At 41.7% G+C, this 26,832-nt stretch overlaps 1 protein-coding gene across 5 annotated transcripts in view; it reads right to left on the bottom strand.

Moving 5' to 3' along the window:
- erc2 (ELKS/RAB6-interacting/CAST family member 2) overlaps positions 1-25,391 on the bottom strand; it is a 54,097-nt gene extending 28,706 nt beyond the window's left edge. For 4 of the 5 annotated variants that reach the window (XM_080793857.1, XM_080793858.1, XM_080793860.1 and 1 more), the window contains exons 1-5: positions 25,264-25,391; positions 16,151-16,962; positions 5,267-5,290; positions 2,167-2,601; positions 637-711 (exon numbers count right to left, since the gene is read on the bottom strand). In XM_080793857.1, coding sequence (XP_080649983.1) covers positions 637-711; positions 2,167-2,601; positions 5,267-5,290; positions 16,151-16,825 — 1,209 coding nt within the window. In that variant the 5' untranslated portion in view covers positions 16,826-16,962; positions 25,264-25,391. The remainder of the gene's footprint in view (positions 1-636; positions 712-2,166; positions 2,602-5,266; positions 5,291-16,150; positions 16,963-25,263) is intronic. The other variant, XM_080793859.1, reaches the window with a different exon arrangement.
- Positions 25,392-26,832: the final 1,441 nt, after the last annotated feature.

Genomic DNA, 26,832 nt, shown 5'->3' with positions numbered 1-26,832 from the left:
GAAAGAGTTGCAGGGAGTTCCTTCACAGCAGAGGGGGCGGGCCTTCCCCTAGCTCTGCATGCAAATCCACAGGAGCACAGAAAGGGTCGGGTCACATGACCAACGCTAGGGGATGCTGGGACCTGTTCAGTGCCGATCCAGACCCATGTGAGGAGGCTGTGTCAGCTCAGCGGTGATGTCATGATTTATTTTGAGGAAGTGATGTCATTGCTCTGCAGTTACAGGCCGACGCGCACGACAATATTTCTCAGGTTGGTCTGTTTCTCTAATGCAGGCATGGGTTAACTACCACAGACTATATAAGCAATGTTGTGAAGAGCCATATTATTCTTCAGCAATGGCATAGCCGAGACTGATATGGAAATATAACCGATAGACTGATATGGAAGTATGCACGGTAGTGAAAATAGCTGATCTACAAGCTCAATGGAACAGAAATTGAACGTCTTAAAAATGGCTTTTGACTATTCAGTAAACTACATTGGATCGAGCTGACAGTGCCAATATCCCATATTATCACAATATTGCTCTTTACAAAAACATATGTGAATGTCTATGTTTGCATGATTGACTCAATTTGTTAATAACAGTTGTACAAAACGTCATGCATGTGTTTAAATGGAGAATGTCTCCTACCTTCATCTCGATGATGGTTTGCAGGGCCTTGGTTTTACTTGGATCCTGGTGCAACTGATTTCTCCTGTGCAATTCCTTAGAGCAAAGACACGTTGTGTTATTATGTGGCAAACAAACACATTTGTCTCATTCTGAACTGAACTGAACACAAAATGCCCTTCAAAGAAAGACGGCAGTAAAATACAGTAGCCTGAAATAAATTGCCCAGCAATTCATAGTAAAATGCCAGCCTTTGTGGCACATAAAACTGTACATTTCATGCTATTGATCTGGGAATTGTTGTAAAATTCATACCACATTGAAGTGGAGTGAATGTTCTGATGAATTGAAAATGGAGGACCCTTTGTAAACAAGTCTTTTCTGGTTTTATCCTCTCAGTATATTTTGTATTGACCTGTAGATTAATTGAACTGTACCCATTCTACAAACTGTACAAAAATTCAATCAATCAAATAAATTCTACAACATACATGTCATTGCAATACTGTGAAGCACAGTGCTGCCCTCTAGTGATGAAAAGACAAGTAACACCCTGATCCATTCAGACTGTTCTCACCAGGTCTTACACTGTAAATCCCTGGAACATGTGACGTGTTTAAACCTAAACACCATGTGTTTAATAATAAAACGCCAAGTGTTTATTAATATTCATACAATACAGTAGAACACGAGTTCACTCAAACACCTCACGAGAACACCTAGTGTTCAAATTCTAAACACCTATATGACTGACTTTGATTGTACAAACTAAACACGTTTATGTGTTTAAAAAGTGTTACAGGGATTAAACATGTTCTTCTGTTTATAATCTAAACACTGTGACACGTTTAAAAAGTGTTACAAATTATGTGTTTAAAACTGTTTAAAACCTAAACGCTTGGGTTTAGTGTGTACTGTACCACTAAAGCAGCTACAAGTTAAACACAAAGCAAATTCCCTTTCAAATTTAACTCAGTTATCCACTTAAGACCTATTTTATTCTCAGAGGTAAGATGGTGTCATGCAGCAAAAATAGCCAATCTACAAGCTCACCACGTCCACGTGTCACACCGTGACAGAACTAGATCTGCTAATTTAGCTTTTTCTGTTTTCTTATGTGTCAAAAACACAGAGGATTTTGCAGTGTACATGTTTCATTGTCCTTATAGCTGGTGTCATACAGCCGTGGTTCTCAACCTTTTCAGGCAGGGACCGACCAAAATAATCACATTTAACATTTAGACTGGGGACGGTACTACGGTATCGAACCTGACAAGCACTTGGAATTGTAGGAGTTGAGGCATTACATTTTGTTTGACTAGGTTCTACAGATAAATACTTGTCTATATTCACTTTCTTATATTATTTGACAATTTGGCCAATGTTTCAATTATAATAGTAGTTTTGATGCAGTAATGTTCTTTTTAGGTATTAAAAAGGTCTTAAAATTGTCACTTCACTGTCATTTGGGGAACCCCCAAAAATGATACGGGGTCCCGAAGTCAAAAGGTTGAAAACCGCGGTCGTACAGTATACAGCACTCATCTATACCTCTCGGAGGTGAATGTTCTCCTTCTCCTTTTGGTCCAGAATGACCTCCAGGTGTCCCAGCTGGTTCTCGGCCTCGGCGATGCGCCTGGCCCGCTCCTGCTCCTCCTCCTCGGAGGCGCGGCCCATGCCCGGCGGCAGCCCTTTGCTCTGCAGCATCTCCAGCAGCTTCTTGATGGACTCGTCGCGGGCGCCCAGCGTCTGCTTCTGGGTCTCGATCCGCAGCTCCATCTCCTCCAGGGTCTTCCGCAGCAGGAAGAGCTCCTTGGCCTGCCGGTCGTGCTCGGCCTGCAGCCGGCGGAAGTTGTCCTCGGTCAGCTCGATGGTGGCGAAGTGCTCGGCTCCGGAGCGGCCGCTGCCCTCTTGCTGCAGCAGGTGGTTCAGGTCTCGCTGCGTGCGCAGCTCGTCCTGCAGAGCCTGGATGGTCAGCTGGAGATGCTGTGTGGGAATCACGTGTAGGTAGGGCTTGTCACCATCATGACATCATGACGCTACGATTCATTGTAATAATTGCAATTTCTTTGCAGGGGATGGCACTTTGGAACATATAATAATTAATAAATAAAAATGACATTTCGTTTTGTCTTTATACTTTGTAAAGAAGAATTACACAGAGCAGATATGACAAATTACGTAAATATATACAGTAAAGACATTATTTAAACACTTTCAACATTTTTCAAAAATGGCGGAATTTGTTCATCCTCAAGCTCACAACACGTCGTATTGACGTGTTGTGAGCTTGTGCACACACACATACATACACATTACACAGCCAGGAATGCACGCACACCCACGCACATATGGACAAACAAGCTCACAAAAAACACACCAGGAATTCTCAAAAATTAATGCAATACTTTGAAGACAATACTCAATGCAGGTTTTTTCAAGTAGCACGCCTCTTAGTGGTAATAACACACAAACTCACAGAATAATGAAAGACAAGGTTCTGTGAAAAATGTAGGTAAGAAAGGACTCCAAATTTGTCACACAGGACACAGGACTTACCTTTGTATGAATGCCATGAAAATGTAATGAATTCATTTGACCAAAGATGACATACTGTATAGTTCTTCCAGGGAAAGATTTTAGGACAAATTAATAGTATAGCAGTATTAATTTCACTCCATACGTAGAACTATTTCTCAGAGCTCTAATAATTTGAACCACCTGGCTGTATTTAAGGGTGATTAATCAGCCAAGCTGGCAGATAGACCCTGACGAAGACCTTTTTGGTCGAAACGCGTTGGTCCTTTGCCTTGCTCATCTTTAAAATAAACTATAAAGACGGAGTGCCTTGGATTCTTTTCTTTTCAAGTCTGCAATTTTTTGACAAGCAGTACTACTTGGAGGAAGGATACCTTTTGTCTATATGGTTTTACCTGTATCACCAAAGAGCACCTATCTAAGAGCCACTACTAACAGATCCCTGCAGCGCTTCCATTCCTCTATTTCTAATTTGAAATGTCTTTTTCAATTTTGTTTAGACAGTGGAGATACATTAAAGCTCTGAACTAAATCATAGCTGTCCGAGAGACTAACACAGCAGTGTGCTGTGAAAAATCGTGCAGAGTGGATTTCATAAGGGTTCTTGCCTTGGTAATCAAAGCATACCTCCAGGACCACACCATCCCTTCATCTCCAATATGAAGATGATGATAAGGTTCTGGATGAATATCTACCTGCCTGAGCCAAGGCTGGATAAATATGTCATGTTTCAAACTACAGTTGGTAAAATAAAAAAAAAGAAGGAAGGAAAGGAGTTTGCTAACTTGCACAACGTTTGCACAAATATTTCAGGGACATGGTTATATACATCATATATGATGTATAAATAAGACTGTTAAGCTGCAGTGTACATGAACAGTCATTGGAGGACTTAAAATGTTGGAGATAATCCAACAAGAAGAGCTGTGAAATAGGTGTACACATATTTGTGGGCGCTTGTTTTTACTTGTATCAGTTTAGCTTTTTGTTTTTCAAATGATAACGTGTTTTAATCTTCACACACTTTAAAGCAGCACTATGTAGTTTTCCTCTCCTACCCTGGATTTGAACCCCTGCACAAGTGCTGCCATTTTTACAATTGAGCTAATAGAGTCTGCCTGCTTGCTGAGGGAATCGAATCTTGACCATCAGGTCAGGATTTGTGTTTTAATTGAGTATGCATGTCCATAGCATATAAATGTTAATAAACAGAAAATATTTTTTCAGGTCGGGATACCAATTTTAACCAAGTCATATTGTAAAGGATACAGAATAAAGGCGTGAAATCGGAAGTGATGAGCAGCCAAAATTGCAACTGGAACACTATAGAATTGAAGCTGATAAATGGGTTTAGATTTTCTGTTTATTAAAGAGCTGGAGAGACCGGGAGACTTCTGTTACTGAACAATCACCTATTATTATACTATATTATATAGCAATGATTAATATAGAGCTTTCACTGTTTCAAATAAAATTTGTAGTTTTAACAAAAACATCACTTTATATGTGTAACTTATTATGTGTGCCATTGTTCACGTTTGGTTTTGAGCAATAATCATCAGGTCCCAGTATGATAGTATCCATTAAGTATTAAGACTTCATTCTTGACTGGAACGTCTGTCTGGCAGTGGAGTTTGAAAGACAACATTATGCAGCTTAAACCATAGAAAATGGGCCACAGGGTTCACACTCAGCAGGATAAAGTCGACAAAGGTTTCAGTTTCAGATTCTAATGCTGAAATAGTGAAATTGAATCCAGTTTCCTGTGTGTATAGGGTTGTAGAATGTGAAACATTATAGGTAGAGATAGTGCAGTAGGCATGTTTGGAGTGAAATGTATATATTTTTAAGGGGGTGGGAGGGTAGGGGTGGTGGGGGATTGGGGAGTAGGAAGGCTCACAAGACAAGGGAAAAGGCTCAAAATGTGTGTGTGTGTGTGTGTGTGTGTGTGTGTGTGTGTGTGTGTGTGTGTGTGTGTGTGTGTGTGTGTGTGTGTGTGTGTGTGTGTGTGTGTGTGGTTCAAAGGGATTGCCAGGCCTCCATTAAACACGCGTCACACAACAGGTGACTCTATGTTGTGCATACAACATCGGTTGCAAACATAAGGACAAACCTTGGTTCTCCTGGCATCCAGCAGCTGCAGAGCATGAACAGGACGAACAGAAACAAAACAAGAATGGTAAAACACAGCGTCAGAGAGCATGATGCAACACACAATGTGATGGTTAACACAAATGAGTGAGAGGCAGCCGGCCGCTCCCTCTGTCCAAGCTGTACTCGTTATCTGTCCACCATCCTCCAGGTCCTCAGTCCGCGTACTGTACATCGTACCGTACGTACAGTACACCACACTATAGATTATACCACTGTTTATCAACGTGCGGTCCAGGGACCACTAGGGGGTATGAGAGTGTACAAATGGAAACGAATGGACACATATATATTATGTATACAGGTCCATTTCGTTACTTCCTACAGATCAGATCAGATTAGATCGAGTTAAAGGGATATATATATATTTTTTTAAATTGATATTCATTATAACTTCAAAGTCCAAGATTTTTTTTAATACATTTTCTTTCATTTTCCAATTTACAATAATAATAATAATAAATGAAAAAAGTAATTGAAAAAACATGGCCACCTCACATTAGAAGGACAATACACAGAACCAAGGACAGGTGTTTTTGATCTATCATGATTAAAAATAAAATGGAGTTTGAAGTTACAATGGGTTTGTATAGGAAGGGGGCAGGGCAGTTGAAAATCAGTGAATATCTAAATACTACTGAAAGTGAAATATCCTTTTAAATGAATGCTGCAGATTTTACAGTGTAGTTCAAGGTCCCAGAGATTTACCAATTTTACACTCTCTGAGTTTTCAGATTCCTCACTGGTGGTCACCGGACCTGATGTTGAGAACCAGTGTTTTGTACTATGATACTGTATGTCAACGTATACATACTGCACCACTGTCATCACTGTCACAAATGTACCTTCAGTCACAGAACCATTCTGGAAAGAGCTGAATGTGTGCTTTGAAATAAGCTGGCTGGGCAATTTCATGCGAGTTCATGTAATTATGTGATGTTAATAGAATAATGAAAAGGGACGCTTTATTATAGAGCGTAGCAGTTTGGATTTGGAGGTGAAAACAAAAATCCCTTCATTTTCTCCATAGAACAGCGGTTTCGCCCACTATGGAGAAAATTAAAGGGATTTTTACTTCTGACTGACTCCAGCGCTGGTGGCAAACAGGCCACTGTACACTCTCGGCCGGGTTCGAATCTTTGCTTACATCATCCCATCTCTCTTAACTGCCTTTGTCTGTCTGCTTACAGTACACTGTCTCTACAACACAAAAAAGGAGAAAAGCTGAAAAAAGGAATGTATAATGGTACACCTATTAGTTTGTCATTTCTTTGCTCAGTACATTTTCATGTCCCACAAATCACACAAAAAGTATATTGTTCTAAATTTCAATAGGTTGTCAAACTAGACATATACCGGTAGCTATATTGTTCTAGAGTCTATAGACACATTTAAATTGTGTAAAATATCTATAGATCTGCCGGGGAATACCGACACTACATGTTTGTTTACAAATACTAGACCTGTATGTGCCCGTTGGCCACCGGCCTACTTGGGAACGATGCACCTTAGGAACCTATGGCATGTGTTTGAAACATATGTTCTTCCACCCAGCAGGGGGCAGTGCTTGTACTGCCAGAACGTGCTGAAACAGTGTTTTCTGGACAGTGCTGCCAGATCATCTTACTTCCACCAGCTCCCTTATGTAAGCCACAACCATTTTAATCCTGCCCACTAAAACCACTTAAAGCCCCTCAAATGTTACACGCACACACACACACACACACACACACACACACACACACACACACACACACACACACACACACACACACACACACACACACACACACACACACACACACACACACACACACACACACACACACACACACACACACACACACACACACACACACACACACACACACACACACACACACACACACACACTCCAGATTGTAGTGTATGGGCCTATACTGTATCTTGGTGTCGGGCGTCATTGAAGTAATTTATTTTGGGACACTGTGATGCTAAAGTGGTGTGACAGGCATAAAAATGTAAAATCCCAAACTAAATCTGGAGAAGCATTTTTATCCCTGCTAGTGGCAGAGCAGAGCTCTATAAGGATTGCTGTCAATCAGTCAGTCCAACCTCCAAAGATGGCGATGCTGTTCGATTCAAACCACACTAGTGGGGCTTTTAGACTCTAGTAGATGTTCACAAAGCACAGTGATATTCCACTTCCTCCTGCCAGGGTTTGCTGAGGTTAGGGAACATTTTTCTCTTGCTCACTATTCTCCTTTTCCTCCCTCCATCTCTTGTACCCCTCCCCCTTTCCCCAATTTCATCCGCACTGTCTTTCTCTGGCCTGATCAATATTGTGTCTTCTTTCTAGGAGCTAAATTGGAGGAGGCAGTCCAATGATCCATTTGCATAATTGTACAGAGTGTTAAAATTGACATTGGTCAATTCTTGGGTCCTCTTCACCACCACATCTCTGGCACAGCTGCAGCTACGAGAATCCTTCTGGGATCGGGTCATGACTCAGCAAATATTGGGGCAGTCTAATTTTGTGTTCAGAGAAGTTTTCTCTTTTTCAGCATTCATGTTGGCACATTCGCGTCAACACTTTCCGCATTTGAAAATATGTTTTTGTCATATTAACCAGCCAGGCATTCGCATCTGGAGGGGAGAGCTAGAACAGGTGGTGGAGGTGAACGGAATTACCCTGCCCGAAAGTGTGCTGTAGGAAGCATATAGGGCATTTACTGAGTCTGTTACTTAATATGTTAACGACATGACATCAGCTTGTGACTGCAATTTGTTCCTGTTTGCGGATGACTCAGCTCTGCTGGTCTCAGACAGGGACAAATTACGAGGTGCATGCGTAGTCCACACATGTGCGTGTCACACATCATAAAATGCCTTAAAAACAGGGCTGCACAACAGTGGGAGGACTTGATTCAGGAGATTCATTTTATGGAAAAACTAACACACAGTCTGAGACTACAAGAAGAAAAGATGGAGGACAAATGGTATAAATGGACAATATTTAAGGGTATAGGGGAATGAGAGACAACTGGGAATGCCTGGAAAGATAAAGTAACTTTGTATAAACGCAATGTCGATGCCTGTTGTATTTTTTATTTTTCTGTTTTTTATTTTTTGTACGTCTGTGATGTTATATGTATTGTAAGTTTGTTTTTTCTGTCTTGTAAAACAATAAAAATTTAAGTTAAAAAAAAAAAAAAACAGGGCTGCACAATACGATAGAAGCAAACCTTCTATAGTACTGTACTTCCCTGTGATTGTCCATGCAAACTGTGATTAAAGTATTCAATACTAAATCAATTCTAGTCTGTAGCCCCCTGCCCCCATCTCTCTTACACCCGAGGACAATGGGAGCACTGTCAGGCCTTAGTGGTATAGGGTTGGACTTGGACCTTGACCTTGAGAAATGATACTACTTTAACATTCTAACTTTTTAAACTGCGATCACACAGTTAGTTTAAGCTGGTCAATTGAGCCTTCTGCCTAAAGTTTTTAAATGCAAACTGAGTAAATAAACAAAATGACAAAATCGTTTGCTGGGGTCCCTTTAGACGAGAACGGTGTTTTCAGGAGGTGAAAACGCAACAAAGTGAAAACACCTGGACTCAAGTCTGAATTTTGAATGCAGACCTCATTATATATCCCAAATAGGTCTGCACTCAAAATTCTGATTGTTGATTTGAATATTATTCAGTGCTGGCGTCATTACACCGTAGTTATGTGACTCATCAGTGAACTTAGATTTACACAATAAAAATGTCATGTATTTTCTTAATGAGGTGTTAAAACATGTTATGTTCAATATCGCCCTAGCTCCAACATGCATGACTTCATGCTTATTCCACAGTTGCAGGTTCCTTGTGTGCGTGTGTGCGTCCATGCGTGTATGTGTTTTTGTGTGTCCTTAAATGGAACACAGACAGGTCTAAAGCGCTGACTCAGACCACCCTGCTGCTTGCTGCATTTCTAAATTCACTGTTGTATGTGATGATGGCTGACAATATACTATTACACTCACAACCAACCCAGAAAAACCCAGCATTTATTCATCTGCACTTGGCCTGAGGAGAGTTGATAGGGTTTCAGCCATCAATTATGTAATCATTAAATAATACAATCAATAGAATAATTGAATACGTTTTATTCAATTATTTTATTGATTACTTTTTTGTTTTTAAAATCAATTTATTTTATATATCGTTGCTGTCGGGAGGAAACCACTTAACTCAATTTTTTATGTTTTTGATTTTCTTGACTAAATCAGTGCTGTTGAACACCCTTCATGTCTGTGTGTTGGTTAAAAAAACATTTAACCTGTGGTTTCTCTGGAGAAATTGTCTTATTTCCTCCGTGATAACATGGAAGGGTTCACGAAGGTATGGGAACCAGTCTTAGATACAGTGGACCCTTCTAGACTGCGCTTCAATGTACCTTATTGAACGGTAGTGAATAACAAAGACTCTGGTGACCTGTAATGTACAATCATGTCAAGACTGTGGTGTACTCATTTTGTCTTGTTTTGGTTTGTATTTAGTTTTTTGTCTGTGCATTGTAATGTCTGTATTGTGGTTGTTTTCCTATGTTGTGTTTAAAAAAGAAAAATGTGTGGTTCTATATACATTGAATGGTGATTGTTCAGCTGTGAAATTTCAGAGCCTCAATAATACAACAACAGTGTTGCGCAAACATAGCCTGTCTACAAGCTCACATATCGCATCACAACACAGCTTGCTATTTTGTGGTATATATATTTAAAAAGAAAAATTAATTAATTATTTTATAAAAAAATATATAATCAATTAAACCAATGGGTTTCAATAAGTGTAAATACAGGGATAGGCTAAAACGTAACTTGACTCTACGGCCGGGGTAAGTGCAGAATATCAATATTGAATGACTCTCTGGAGAATCTGGAGAGAACACACAGACAATAACATTAAATAGCACATAGCATGGTTTTTAAATATTTGAGTATGATATATGCCTGTGACCTGTCACACTACTAACATGTTTCTCAAGAACAAATAACCAATGCCATGTAAAAAAAAGTTTACATCATTGCAATATAAAAGTAATCGTACAATATGCTGTGCAGCTACATGTGACCGTCATGTACATGTAGCTGAGGTCCAGGTATCTACATAGATACAAAAAAGGTATTATTAGAATTGAAGTACAAAACGTATTCAAACTAAAACTCTGAATTCCAAATCTCCACACAGATCCACGACAGCTTGTTAAATCTTAGACAGATTATAATGTAGGAGCTACAACCGGAAGAGCGCCAGGATCAATGCCCTTAACCCATTAAGACCTGAGGCCGATTCTAAAATGTCAGGGGTTCTCAAACTTTTCATGTCAAGGAAGGACCACCCAAAATGTATTTGGCCACGGACCCCATCTGAAAACGTTTCAGATTCAAATTTAAAAATGTTCACTTTAAAAACATATATATAAACAGATGGTTACGACTGCATAGCCCTCTCTCTCTCTCTCTCTCTCTCTCTCTCTGCATGCCTCACATACAACTGAAGGGAGACAGGTAATGGCACAGCTGATAGGTCTTCATTGACTTCACTGACATTCTCTCCTCTCATTTGCTTCCATGTCTCTTTTCTGCTCTGTACAGGTTCACTTTGTTTCTCTCTCTGGGTGTCGAGGCAGGCTTTTCTTCTACTGTACGCTAGCTCAACCGATCTAATCTAAAGCCCTGTGCTGGATGTGATGTGTGACGGAGACACTTCTGGGCTAACAAGATGTTCTGTCTGCATGCTTTTTGTTCTTCAACCTTGCATGCAAATCTCAGACGTAATACATTGCTCTCTGTCTGCTGTGCAGCATTTCTCCTCCCCGCCTCTCTTGTTTTCATCTCATCATCTCACTTGTTCCACTAAAAGCAGGAGCCATTTAACAAGATTGAACTTGGCTTTCACGAGGAGTTGTGGGATCCGCGACCACATTGACTGTCCACATGATACTTCCTGTGTCCACACGGCATTGCATACGATATGGCATGACATCGTCGGTATAGTCCGAAGTATCAATACAGGTCCCCTCCCCCCTTTCATACAGGTTGTGTAGAAGGCTGTGATGAATATGCATCCTGAATCCTACTATAAATGTGCCACGTCTCTACGTGTTTGTCTGTCTGTGTGCGTGTGTGTACGGTTTTAATGCACGTAACTCGAGAACCATTTGACCCACTGACTTCACATTTGACACCCCCACAGGGATGTCCAGGTATCGAGTCGGTCGGACCCACGGTTCTCCAGAACTACCACAAAGGCCATGCAGGTCAGGCTCTGCCAGTGGGCCTAATGAGGCCAATTCCTTTCACCTGGGCCAGGCTCTGCCAGTGGGCCTAATTGATTGCCAAGTACACTTTTCAGTTTGCAGTCTTCACACACATACTGCACATACTCCATGTGGGTCACCGGCTGACAGTTAAAACGGGTGCTATGACAACGTACAGTATATACATTAGGTTCCCAAGTTGCATCGTTCCCATTTCCCAAGCAGGCCGGTGGCCGACTGCGACGGGCATTTACAGGTCTAGTACATAAAAAGCTGTTCGGTGACTGTCTCTATATGAAATGTATTCCAGTGATTCCCAAACTGTGGGCCAGGGCCCACTGGTGGGCCATGGGGATATTCCAAGTAGGCTCCCAAATATTTGACAAAACACTAAGATTTGAATGATAATATAAAATAACCTTTAAAACATAAATGTGTTTTCATTGTGAGATAAGCAGTAACTCATGTTAGTTCCATTGATCCAAGCCGGAACACAATCCATTGATTGAACATTAAAATCACCTGACCTCTTAACATGGCAGCCGAATAATAAGAGGTCAGATGGGTGGACCTCCACTATGAACTACTAGTATTGGAGTACTAGTACCAACTAAACATGTCAATGAATGTGTACAGTGTGTGCGCCCATTCCCACATCCGCGCGCGCGCACACGCGCACACGCACACACACACACACACACACACACACACACACACACACACACACACACACACACACACACACACACTTCGTCTACTGCTGTACTGTAGGGCTGTAGGATAACCCCCCCATACCCAGACACATAGGGCTCCATTTTCGTTAGAGCATTCTAAATACACTAATTGGGGATTTAGCAGTGGGGAAGGGGTGTTCCCCCACTAAAGTTGGTATTTTGGTTACCTGTCTAATTCCCTAAAACACCTCTGCTACCCGTTACATTATGCATAGGTGTGGTTTGGGCGTTACAATAATTAACCCAATCACTGTGCCACATGCCATTGCCTTTAAGAGATCCCTTATCCGTTGCCCGTTATGCCCAGTGCTATTGCTTCATAGCCTTACGGTCTCCCATGGAAGAGTGATGCATTGCTTGCCTTGAAGTCTCACTTGTGCTGCAATCGCCCGTATTACAAGTTCCCCTCTTGAAAAACATGCATTGTTACTCTTACACCATCTCTAACTAGTGTAAAGGTGGTTGCACACTGGCGTTTTGCGGATCCGAAAGTAGTAGGCTATCACTAGCTCAGCTGTCAGTCTGTCACCAACACCCAACACCAAATTTCCCCCAGTCCGGAAAAACTTTATACGGACGAAATATTTGGCGGCAGTGTGAAAATGTGATTGACACCACACCTTTAGAGTAATGATGCATTTCTCAGGTCTAATTTTTCACAATATAAATTATTTATGACGTTTGCTTGCACTAACAGAGGCTTAAAGGCACCTGAGGCAAACTGCAAAGATCTTCTGTGAGACAGATGTGATGATTGGCCTAAAATGACTCTATAATTAATGAGGCAATTTGTTTTTCAGTCAGTCTCTCAACTAGCCCAATGGGTAGGGGCAAACCTTCCCACTAGAACCTTGCTTAGATCAGGACACATGCATCCACAAATCAAGTAGTTACAAATGAGCAGTTACAGTAACTAGACACATCTGCCTTATATTAGCTGACACACTTCATTAACCCTGGTGGGAGGGATGAAGATATCATTCACAGCATCGCAGCCAGAGATCTGAAACCAATCAATGCTAAAAGACAGACATGGAATCCTGCCATGATTGTACAGAACACACACTGTCAAAATCCTCAGCACTTATTTAACTCTGACAGTGTACAAATGTAACGAAATGGACTATTCTGCACACTCTCTGCATTACATAACGATACAATTAACACAGGATTTTAACTGTGTACGCATTAAAGCCCATGCTGTTGTTGTACACGTTATAGTGAACATATTCAGCTACTACTTAATCAAGCTGAACAAACAAGCTCTTCTTACAATCAATATTTGCCAACAGACACAGAGAACAGTGAATAACTGATATCATGAATAGCTGTAACTAAATCAGAGGCTGTGTGTGTACAGTATAGGCCTGTAGGTTCACATTTATCAAACACACTATAGGCTGCCACGCTAGATTTCAAATGTGAGGTCCCTCTACAGTATGTCCCCTCCAGGGATCTCCAAAGCTTGAGGGCATCCACTTGTGAAGCAGAAAATGCTGGGCATCCTAGTAGTCGTTATAGATCATTTCCCCAAAGACCAGCTAGTGTACGCTAGTGCAGACTGCAGAATGTTAGTGAAATAAGAGTACAGTTGCGGGGGAAAGCCCTCCTTTTCAATGTAGCCACAGATACAGAGCACAACAATCAACAGGAATGACATTCACATACAGCAACATGAAAATACATGAAACAGAAGAAGTTTAAATGTAAAACACACACACACACACACACACACACACACACACACACACACACACACACACACACACACACACACACACACACACACACACACACACACACACACACACACACACACACACACACACACACACACACACACACACACACACACACACACACACGCGCGCAGTGGGAGTCAGTCAGACATCAGACTAATAGTATCCTGCTGTAACCTTGAGAGGTGGAGTGACAGTGTCTGCTGCTGTGAGTAATGAATAGCTAGCCTGCTGCTGAGGATGTCGGTGGCCATCACTCAAGTAGCCTGATTTAAAAATCACACCTGTATGAAGTGGGGCTCTCTTATCATCATCCATATACATCACATTGCATGCTCAGTCAATCAAATCATCAAAAATGTCATTCCGGCCAATCACAATTTGCATCTTCACTTTCCTGTCCTCACTTTTGTCGTAAATGTTTGTGTTTACACAAACACAGAAAGCTGGGCAAAACTGAACAAGAAGAAAAAACATACTTTTCTTGATCGACACGTTGCGAGACACTTTGTGGCCGAAACATAAATCAGGCCTCCAGACAGAGCTGAGGCCAACACCACAACCAGCTGGCACTTTTCAGCCACTGAAATTAGCTTGAGGCGTTTTGCAATTTGCTGCATCACGGCTCGCCTGGCCTCAAAACTCACAGAGCCCCGTCTAGTAATATGTGACACCTTCCTCATTATACCATTAATTTATTGTGCCATGCATTCTATTTGTCTGCAGCTGCAACACTGAACAATCTACTTTATATCCAACAGAGCACAAGTTTTCAAAGTGGGGGCCGCCAAGGGGTGCCAAATGGAAAGGAAAGGAGAAAGAAAATAAGAAGAAGGGAAAAACGAAATAAAAATTTAAAATGTGTGCTGCTTGGAGCCTGGCCGGATTGCCTATGGGTTGCCTAAATAAAAGCTAAAATATGTAGGAGTATAGTAGCAAAAAGTGTGTTTAGAAGGAAACACAAAATGAGGCCAATTCGAGAAATTTGGGGTTGAGGTTCATCCTTGGCCTATACTTGTGGGGCCTAATGTGGGGCCTACATTTTTGTGAAAAACAGGGCACAAAATCTGACAAATACGTGTTGATCACATCAGACGGAGAATATTGCTAAATCTGATTGGCTCTACACTGATTGGCTCTGATGATGATGCCATCTGGGCAGCCAAATTCAAGTGTATAGAATAGATAAATGGACTGTATAAAGGGACTGCATATAGCGCTTTTCTCCGAAGCGCTTTACATTACAATGTACTTCACATTCACCCATTCACAGTTCTCACACCGACGGCGGAGGAAACCATCTAAAGCACCAACCTGCTCATCAGGAGGGGTTCAGTGTCTTGCTCAACAACACTTTGACACTTTGCCAGAAGGAACCTTGAACCTTCGGATTCCAAGATGGCCAGTATACCTACTGATCCACTGCCGCCCGATAGGCTAGGCATTTACCGTATACTTTATACTGTATTGATTACAAGATAAGAGAAAAGAGATGGTCCGACAACGACAACCTACCTCAAACCCTAACCTAACCATAACCACAAGCACGGAGCAGCGCATGTTCACCAACCTTAACGCATGTTCGCCAACCTTAATCCGGTCGTTTTCCCCATGTCGGACCAATGACTGGTACAATACAATGGATAAGATACCAGTCATGGATTATTGGATTCACCCAGTTGGCTTTCTCTCAAACAGTAGGCTACAGTACATACCCAGAATGAATTAATTTACAATGAACCGCTTAATGAATCAAATCAACTTATCTTATTCCATATTGTATTGTATAGATCATGAAACAGTATACTGTACGTGAAATATTTGTAAACTCTTTCCAGAGAGGTTCAGCAATGCAGTTTGATTGAGATAACGTGTGATAAGAGCAAGAGGACTCAGAGATTGACAAAGTGAACCTTTGGAGAAAAAAGAATGATGAGACGAGAAAAGCACAAGGAAGAACAGTAAGAGAGACTGACGGTGAAAGGCAGTGACCAAAGCAAAGAGAATGGATTGGGAATAAATTAATTAAATCCAGCGTTCAAATTAACTAGTGAATGTGAGGGTGTGCGGACGGGGCAACCGTACCTGATTCTCTTCATGGGTGACTCTCATCTGCTCTTTCAGGATGGAGGTGCGCGCCGCCTCTTCCTTGCGCATGATGCGCTCCTTCTTCAACTCAGGGCTCCAGAAGCTCTTGATGCTGTTGGTGGAGGAGCCCAGCTTGCTGTCCTTCAGGTCCAGCTCCCGGCGCAGCAGCTCGTTCTCCCTCTGCGTGTCCCGGAGTTGGGCCTGCATCTCCAGGATCTCCCCGCCGCTGCTCCTCATGGCCTGCCTCAGCAGGGCAGAGGGCACGCCCTGGTGGTGGTGGTGGTGGTGCAGCATGGAGAGGGAGCCCAGGTCGCTGTAAGACAGGAGGTCGGCTTGGTGCAGCCCCACTGAGGCTATGTTGGGGCTGCTGCCCATGGCCGTGACGCGGCCTCCGTACATGGCCCGGCTGGTGGCACGCCCGAGAGTCATAGTGCCTTTGGGGTAGGTGGCAGTAGAGCCCACCCCTTCGTGGTCGCTAAGATACATGGGCCCAGACGTGGCATAGGCAGCATTGAGGGACTGGATGTTCTCCATCGAGAGTGTCTTTCCCCCCGCACTACCCCCGCCCCCACTGTTGGCCCTCCGGTGGCCCAGTCTGGGGGACCTTGGCAGGCGCGGGGACCGTGCGGGGCTGCTCTCTATGTGGCCTACTGCTCTGGCACTGCCGTACATGTCCTGCACGGGGGAGGTGTAACCGTCAAGAGGGTCCTTACCAGGGGCGCACTGTAACGAGACTGCTCCGCTTCTCCCAATCACACATGAGTGGTTTATTACATTGCCCGAAGAGGTGGAGCACTTCAAAGTCTGATCTGAGAAAACAGAAGCAAAGTAATTGTTAGATGAAAGGATAAAATGTGTCAGATGAAAGAGACACAAGGCAGAAAAATAATATATGCGATGATGGAATATGGCAGTGCCTTGGAGACAAACACTGACACCCTCTGCACGAGGTCAAGGTTATACTTTAGGGAGAAAGGGACAGCTTTAGTGGTCTTAGGAAAGCATGAGTCACTACCCTAATTTAGTTTGGACTAATTCCATCCAACTCTATGAATCCCAGTGTCAACCTGGGTCTCCCCAATGCAGGAGCTCATCCCAGTCCTTTTAACCCTTAGACTACCAACCCCAATAGCAGCTTTTGAGTGACATATGGTCATATTTTACGATCCTAAACATCCGGTAATAGTTTGACCCTGTGTCGCACTATGAGATGTCCAGGATGCTAAGCTATCATCGTATGTTTCATAACTAAGTCAAATTAAGCTCTAATCAAGCCCAAAATATCGCATTTTACGCAGCGATGCACATAAAGACCGCGCGTGTGCGTGATCGACCATGCACGCGAGGATTTCGGACGGTTTTAGGAAGATTACATGGGCCGTTAGCCAAACTAGCCAAAAGTTGCTACATTTTTCTACATTGAACCCCCGATGATTGACAGGATTGACAGCCCGTCAATCCCGTCAACGGATGGTTTGGATTTATTGATTTAATCCGTCAATCCCGTCAATAGTCGTCTAAGATGTAGACCAATAAGATTTATTCCAGCACCATATACAGTAGCACACTTTTTTGAGGGGCGCTAACCTCTCCTATAAACAGCTAGTGTAGATTCTGTCTGAACACAAACATTAAATGCCATTGACAATGAATGGAGAATTGTCTGAGCAAATCGGCTGTCGGTATGTCTGTCGGTATGTCTGTCGGTATGTCTGTTGGTATGTCTGTCGGTATGGCTGTCGGTATGTCTGTCGGTATGGCTGTCGGTATGTCTGTCGGTATGGCTGTCGGTATGTCTGTCGGTATGTCTGTCGGTATGTCTGTCGGTATGTCTGTCGGTATGGCTGTCGGTATGGCTGTCGGTATGTCTGTCGGTATGTCTGTCGGTATGGCTGTCGGTATGTCTGTCGGTATGGCTGTCGGTATGTCGGTGGAAACCCTTGGCCAATAAGGGACCACTATTATTGGTGACGTAACTACGGTATGTTTCAAGGTCGGCATAAGGTCAATAATGGGTCTAAATCTAAAGGATTTAGAACAGCAGCTCTATTAGACGTTACATGTCTTATTTTATTTTTTGTTTTATTGGATGATGTTATCATGATTATCATGCATAATATTATTGTTTTAATGTCTAAATCAGCGATTATTTGTTATTATGTTGGGGAATATTATCTTTCACAGCCAATCAAAAGTATGGAAGGTTGGTGGTTACGTGTAAAACACATTTTCAAGTTGAATATAGATTGATTACTATTTAAATTAATGATGTATTTTCATAAATAGACATGCATTCATGATGTCAATTACACAGGTGATTTTGAGATCAAACTACTTACTACTTGAATTCAACTACTCAGATAGTGGCCGAGCTACAAGATGGATTCTCTTTCTTCATATGCAAAGGAATATCCAGATTGATTTCTCTGATATATTTGTAGGCACTACTACAATATGAAAACAGTTATATCTTGAGCTTTGAACTTACATCAATCAATATCTTTCAGTGTCTAAGTGTGTGCTTCCCCCCCCTTTTACGAGAAATGAAATCTGAGATTCAGGGTTTTGCTGTGGTTTCTAAACACTGCAGCCTATGCTGGCTACAGAGGGAAGTGAATAATGAGGGGCCTTGTATTTGTTTATCATAAAGTGATATGGATATTGCAAAGTACCTTTCCCCCAAACACAAATATAGAATTCAGTGACGATTAATAATAGTGCAAATACTGTAGTAATAGATATTATAATGAGGGTGAATGAAAATGCATTTCACATGTAAGACACAGAAGTAAATGAAAATGTAAAAAAGCAGGTTGAATGGTGGTGGTGATGACTAACGTCCTAGAGCTGTTGGTGTCAGAATCCTTCTGATCATTAATATTGAAGGACATGGCTCCACCAATGTACTTTCCTTCTGCTTTCCCAGGCCCTTGCTGTTCATCCCTGATCCACTAGATGTCCTCAGACTTTCCCTACTTTCCTCATCACATGACTGCCCCACACGCGCACACCGCAAAGAAGAGAAGGATAAGTTATACGTCACGCATGCGCCATTGACACAATGGGAGGCAAATTGGAGCCATAAGTTCGATGGAATGCATTGAAGTCAATGAGAATCGGCTGGACCAGTGTATGAACAAACATTTTAATGATTGCGACCCGTTTCAGATAAATTAGTCCAAAAATAAAAGAAGACACATGTTGCCTTATGATTTACTTAAAGTAAGGATGTTTTTGACTGGCAGTATACCATGGGCTGTCGTCGCAACAATTTGTTAACAGCCTGTCAATTATTGACAGTCCCACAATGACAGTCTTTCTGCACAGTCAAGAACATACATGCTCTTTAGATACCTCATACAATAGAGGGTATGTGCAGGCATAAAGTGAATGTCAGATCGAGTGGCAAAGTGAGTGACAAAGTGAATTTAATGTTGTTTAAAGACATTTGATGCTGACACTCATGACAGATACCCATTCAAAGCGTTATCTCAGGGCGCTACAAATATATCTACACATCCTGCAAGTTCACTTAAGAAATAAAACTAGTGTTAACTAATCATTACAAGTATAGCTCTTATTTTGAAGAGGAAGAGGAAGTCTATTCGATTGTAGCCTGCCCTACTTCCATGATTCAGATCATGATGGCAGGAGGGAGGGACTGACAGACTGACTGTAAACATTGATTAGAAGTGATGGTGGTGGTGGATTGCTTTTAGCCAAAGTGTATATTACCATATGAAAGCCATGATGCTGCGCATCTTTGACTTAAACAATGTGTACACACTTTGGATTATACGTTAAACATGGTAGAAGTGGATCCTAACAAGCTACTGCGGCGGTAGCCAGCATTAGGTGAGTAATTCATTCATTGTAAAAGTATCACGCTGACGCTGGTAAAATCAACAGCAGCAGCTGCCCAAAACATTAACAGGTAGGCAGGCAGGCTACAGTAGGCCTACAGTACTGTCACTGCCTGCAAGGATGCTTGTACTTGGAACTGTTGGCTCGATTGGCTGCTGTGCCATATCAGAAGTGGGTCCTTTTACCTGCTCTTACTAAAGAGCTGTAAAGATGGGGAGACCCATGTTACTTAACAAACACTCCATAGCAATGACTATCATAATATACTGTTTAACACTTTGTTTAACAAAAGCATTTCATTTAGAACTCCTTAATGCTCACTATAAGATTAGCCTTGCGTAGCCTGGGGAAATCCATGCAGTGATATTTGTATGGCTACGCGAGGCTACTATAAGATGGCACCATTTCCTTCTACGAGCCATATTCCAGAGGTGGGCTATGGACCGACATGAGGAAATGGAGATGAATTAAGACATGGTTGAAAATGGGTAAAGTGCTCCTTTAACTTATTTGCATAGCCTTGGCGCATGTATTTGGTTCATTGTGAACAAAGAGTGACGACAAAGTCAACTTTTTTTTAGTGAGTGCTCATGTGTGACCAACAACAACATCCACCCAGACTACAATGCTCATTCATTTCCATGTGCATCACACTGCACTACCCACATTCAGCACAACAATCATTTCATTTTGCCTCGGCAGGCGATAGTCATTCGCCTGTATTCTCACATCTGTACTGTGCTTTAAATAATCAGGCCACTCTCTCACCTGTTTTCCCCCTCATCAGCCCTATAACTAAAACTGGACCATTCCCACTCACATGCTGGCCTTACTAGTGCTTCAGGTCTTGACTCCATAACTTCTGGTTTGCATTCTGTTTTCTTTGAGGGACAGATGCAATTGAAAACATGCCAATTAATTGCAATCATACGCACGCACTCTCTCACACAGGCACGCGCATGCATGCATACGCATACACACACACACACACACACACACACACACACACACACACACACACACACACACACACACACACCATTTCTTGTGTTACTTGTGTTGGGGGTCAAACGAGTACTTTGAAATGGGATGGAAGCCTACAAATCAACCCCCATAACAACATAACATGTCTACATTAGAGGGGAGATTTATTTGGAGCTGTTGCTGCATCTACAAAAAAAGTATCTTCTTTATCCAGCAGATAGTCTGTCTGAGAGATCAGCTAATTAAACTAAAATTATACACACAGAGCACACACATACTTTGTAACACCAGCCAGCTCTGACATTCTTATCTTCAGTGGCCCTGCTGGTCTGCGAAGTCAGGATAGCGATTGCCACCACTAGCCATTAGCAGATACTGCCCCTATCTTCAAAAGTGTGTACATAAGTGTATATGCATTATTGTTCATATTTTCATCTGTTCTGGCCCGGTGCGTAATCCGAATAAAGAGAAAAACATAGGACAACAAGAACTCAGTCACACTGTCAGTCGTAACACATACACACAACCCACAAAACAACAACAAGTGAACCTACTGTAGGAGGCCTCTACAGTGAACATTATATAGTATGTATAGGTTTAGTAGTAGCTACACTTTTAAACATTATTCATTGCAATTCATTCATGTTGAAACAGTCAGGAAAACCACTCAAGACTTTATGAAACTTTAAAGTTTCTAGTTATAGACAATTCACTCTTTTAAAAGACGCAAATTGTTTACTCGAGCACAAGCCAAGGGAGCCGCTGAGCTGAATTCCTTATACGCCTGGAAGAATAATACTTCAAAAGTATGACAATGAGGCCTGTGCCGTGGCTCAGCGGTCCAGGCCTTTACTGCATGTCACTCCCCCATCTCTCTCCCCATTTCCTGTCAGCCTACTGTCTGTCCCTCCATAAAAAAAATTAAAAGTATGACAATGTACATGCCATTATTGTGTCGGTGTGAGGTTTACAGCTGCTACAGTTGTTTATGTGAACAAATCAATACCAACAAAGCAGTGGGCCTCATTCAAAATTGTTTATATTTTTAAGCATTGATTATTTGATTATTTATGCAGCATAAGTGTACCATGGAGAGGAAAATATGGAGCACAAAAAGGAGGGAAGATCTATCATGAAATGATAGATGGTCCTGAGCCCACAAGGCTAAATGGCTCACAATCCAATTACAAGGGTGACCCAGTCAATTAGATTTGACAGTTCTCACTGGTGTCTTAAACATTTTACAGGAATTCCACATAGTCACATATAAATCAAAGAGCAAAAGAATTGCCTTACCCTTCAGAAACCCACAATCTTGATTCATACCAGTGGTATTTCCCTACCCCTTTGCCAATTGATTCCTCCCTTCACACGTTTCTGTGTGTTGACTCCTACTGGCTCACCTGCCAATGAGGAGCCCTTACTGGGAGCAGTGGGAGGACGTAGAAATTCCGTCCTACTCCTCCCGCCCCAACCCGTAGAGTACACATTTATACAGTGGCAAATATGAGCCTCCCCACCCGGCTTCCGACCCCCGAAAGCAAGGTTTGTAGATATTCAACAAAGCCGGATGCACCACGGTGGATTAGAACCTGCAGACTCCATGGTAGTGGGCAGGAACTTTACCACTCTGCCACCCGAGCACGGAGCATCTATTAGTGCATAACTACTGTAAATGAATTATAAGGTGCTGTAAATTATATTGTTTGGGGGACAGTGACAGCTCATCGACCGGTGAATATGCATGCTTTCTCCCATCAAGTCATTGAGCGAAATCCTTACAACGAAGACACATGTAGGTCTATATGCGCTTGGTTGATAAAAATCTTTGTATAGAGTTGCTTCCCATGCATGTCTCCAGCTCTTAAACAGAACATGCATTTTCATCCAATCAGAAGAGAGAACCCATTTATCAGCTTCAAATGCATTCCCCAAATTTGTCTTCTATTTGTGTCCTGTTTGAGTTAATTGTCCGAATTGGATAAAATTGGAAACCCGACCTGAATTTTACTAAAGAGTTGCAGACACTGGGAGACACTCTAGCAATGAGTACGATGGGAATCTAGAAATATTAATTCAACCCTTATTTTAACAATATAAAAGAATATATCACTTAAACCTCCTTTAACCTTTCTTTCTTATGTTGACAACGCAGAATATGGTACAATATAGGCTATTTTTGTTTGCATATCTTGAATGATGCTGTTGTTTGGCGAAAAATGAGAAAATGACATTACTTTTGAATCAAACCAAATTTCACCTGAAAAAATGCCAAGTCAATACTGCACCAAAGCACCTTGTTTAGGAGGTATACAAACGGTATAGTGAGGTTGTACTCTAGGAGTTTACCAAATTGCAGTAAAAGTCATATTGGGGATTGGTCGAATATTGCCAACTGTCTACAATCCAGCAATTCACTACTTTTGGTATTAAGCTGCTCTGCATCTCCCCAACCATAGAAAGAAAGTGGTGCAGCTTCCCCAGTAGAGTATAGCATTAGGCAGTAAGGTGGATCATAAAACAATGCATATTGCTTTTATGACTTCAAACACTGCATTCTTTGTAAACAATTACCCACAAATAGGGAGATGAGCTATAACTACATTGTGCCCAACATGACACAAATGGTTCTTTATCCTTACTTGGTGCACTGCACTGATTTCAATAATTTTTGATTAGATGTGGTTCATCCATCTATATCAGCCATTACCAAACATCCAGTTACACAAAGCAAATGCCATTGCTGAAGGAATCATCACTGGTAATTCATAGATAATTAGTGGTGCAGAAACAGAACAGTATATAGAAGCATGTGAAAAGGATTTCAACATGGGCAGTGAGCCAGTAAGTGTTTCTTGAGGCTAAATGCTTTATTTCTATAAGGGCAGTTACCATGCAATTCCCTTTTCACAAAGTGAGGCAGAGGCACTGTTCTTGAGTATTGTCTTTGAACACTTTTATCCAGGATCTTTCTCTAACTCAACTACAATGGAATTAATTTCAGAATTAAATAATGGTTGTGGATATTCAATAGCTAGTGAGAGATTTATTAATTCAAAGAATGTGGAGCTCTGGACTTTGAGTTTGAATGACTTAACAATAATGTAACCCATGCGAACTTTCACTCAAATTATATTTGGTAGGCCTATATATAGCTAATGCATTGGCATGCAATGATCTCCAAATTGGCATTTGAGCCATGCATATAATCTGAGAAACAGTAGGCTAATTTATATTTTCTTTCTAAAGCACAGGGGTTCATGATAAGAATCTTTACCTGTGAGATTAATGTTAAGCTATTATCTGCTCTGGGAATAAATGATTTAGAAATAGGTTTTAATAGCCTCAATATTAAAGACAAATGGTGTGATGATAGGCCAAGGAATACATTACACTCATATTTGACTATTATGGAATCTAATTTAGATGGTCCAATAACAAACAAAGTCCCTCCCGCTGGCTTCAATGATTGGTCGAGATTGGATCAAAGAATGAAAACGTGCTTTTCCAAATGGTCCCTTCTCTTGTCAGCCAAATGTCACATTTCCATGGTAGCCTGCATCACAGGGGACACATGTAGCTTTATAGTTTATAACGCACTGAATATCAAACGGAATCACAAAATGTCCACCATGAGATGCGCATTAATTCCATGCTCCATCCAGTAGTCAGACTGACACATTAAAACGCAAGACTGACACATTAAAACACACAGATGAGATATGTCGGAAGCTCGGAACTACGGTGGCTACGAGCCACGACGCTATAGTTCAGTTATAGGCCCCGAACATTCATTATTGAATCAATTAAAAAGAAATTGACAGCGTATGAACTATCATTAATAACCAAACCGAATGTAGCCTACAAATGTCAATCCAGCATTAGGCCTACATTTGATGTGCCTCCAACGTGGTGCGCGTCGTGCGCTCGAGTAGGCTATAGACCAATGCAATACCGTGTGCAAACTGTCATTAAGACGCCCGTTGAAACCCATAGACTATTGTATCATTGAATATTATACTAAAACATAGGCTAAATAGAGGCTTGAAACAAATAATTTCATCTCTCAACTGACCAGTGACAGCTCATCGACCAGTGAATATGCATGCTTTCCTCAAATCAAGTCATTGAGCGAAATCCACAACGAAGACACATGTAGGTCTATATGCGCTTGGTTGATAAAAAATAAAAAATAAACTCACACTAAATGCTAACATAACTCGTCATATTTCGTGAAACAATCAGAAGAGAGGTAGGCATACCTTCTTTTCGATGTTAATTCCTCCCCATCGAGACGGTGTCTTGTTGCCTCCATTCACAGGAGCAGCAGCCTGTCTCGCTGCTCTCGCAGCATCCTGCTCTGTCATTGGGCAGCGGACACGAGTTCTCCTCCGTCTACACACTAGAGAGCAGCATCACCACTTCTGCAAGTGGCATCTGGTAGGATGGGAGGGATGGGCGTATGAAATGTGGCGGTTGGCCTACACTCAATGTTAGATCTTGGCACGAATTATTGCTTGTCACCAGTCGCAGTCCCTTGACTTATAATGGTGATGTGTGCTATGGCCCATTCATTTTACGCTACATTGTGTCCTGCAAACTATAGTCTGCTAAAATGACCATTTTAGACAACCCTTTTACCCTCAATTTGGATTTGTGACAATCACACCTGTGTGAAGTGAGGGGCGCTCTTATCATCTATTACTTCATTGTTAATGGGAATTAACTTTGTGTAGGACTGAAATAGCCAATTTGCTCATCTACATAATATGATGTAAATTCTCCATTCATTCACATTGTCAATGGGAAATTAATGTTTGTGTAGGACAAAAATAGCCGATTTTCTCAGACACATGACAAAATAATCGACACTATAGCTGAATATAGGATACAACAGTGCCTGATATGTTATAGCTCATACAACATGCACAACAGATGTAAAAGTCGGTTTCTTTCAGTTTGTTCCATATACCATGGATCAAAATTAGTCAATTATTTGAGGTCTTCCCACCCAAAGACCATGCAATAAGCCCTCTAACAAAAGGTAAAATGATAATTTAACATAACGTTTTTTGTTTCAGAGAGACGAAGGAACACAATTGTTTTCCGTGTTCGGGGGAGGGAAGCTGCATGGACAGGGAGAGTGATAATTGTCACTGCACGTATTCTACAGGCTGGGTCAGCAGGGCGGGAGGAGTATAGAACGAAGGCTATACCTCCCGGTGGGGACTCCTCAGGTAAGACAGCAGTGACAACACACAAATGCGTGGGTGGGATCAATTGGCATAATGACTAAAATGGGGAGAAAGGGATAAAAGCTAAAATAAAGTATTCTGGTAACTTTTTTGATTATTGTGTCTCAGACAGAGAAGCCCAACTGACCATGTCATAAAGATGAGTATTATAGTTATTACCACAGAGCTGAGGGGAAAACCGACTGTAAGACTGAGTATTGTTGATCTAAAGAATGAATCAACTGTTCTGTGTTCTATTCAGTAGCTTTACACTGCAAATCAATGGTTCTCAAAGTGGGGTCGAGAAACCTCCCAGGGGAGTCCCCAGCAGAGACACGCAATACAACTCGTTGCCATTGTGAGCTTGTAGATCTGCTATTTTCAAAAGATAGTTGGACATTCTTGAGAACCACTGCTGTAAATCCTGTGCTGTATAATTTGGGCAAGCACACATAATCTGTTTTGGACTTCACTGTTAAATGAGCATGTTCCTTCAGATTTATTCCAACATTCAGCACGGTTGTAGATAGACAATGTCCCCATGACTACTATCTTCATCTTCTGCTTATTAGTCTCCTAGGACCTATAGCAACTATA

Source organism: Protomyctophum bolini, assembly GCF_963924005.1.
Source record: "Protomyctophum bolini genome assembly, chromosome: 2".
Classification (NCBI taxonomy): Eukaryota; Metazoa; Chordata; class Actinopteri; order Myctophiformes; family Myctophidae; genus Protomyctophum; species Protomyctophum bolini.
Note: the sequence above shows the minus strand (reverse complement) of the source record. Positions and strands in the feature narration are given on the sequence as shown.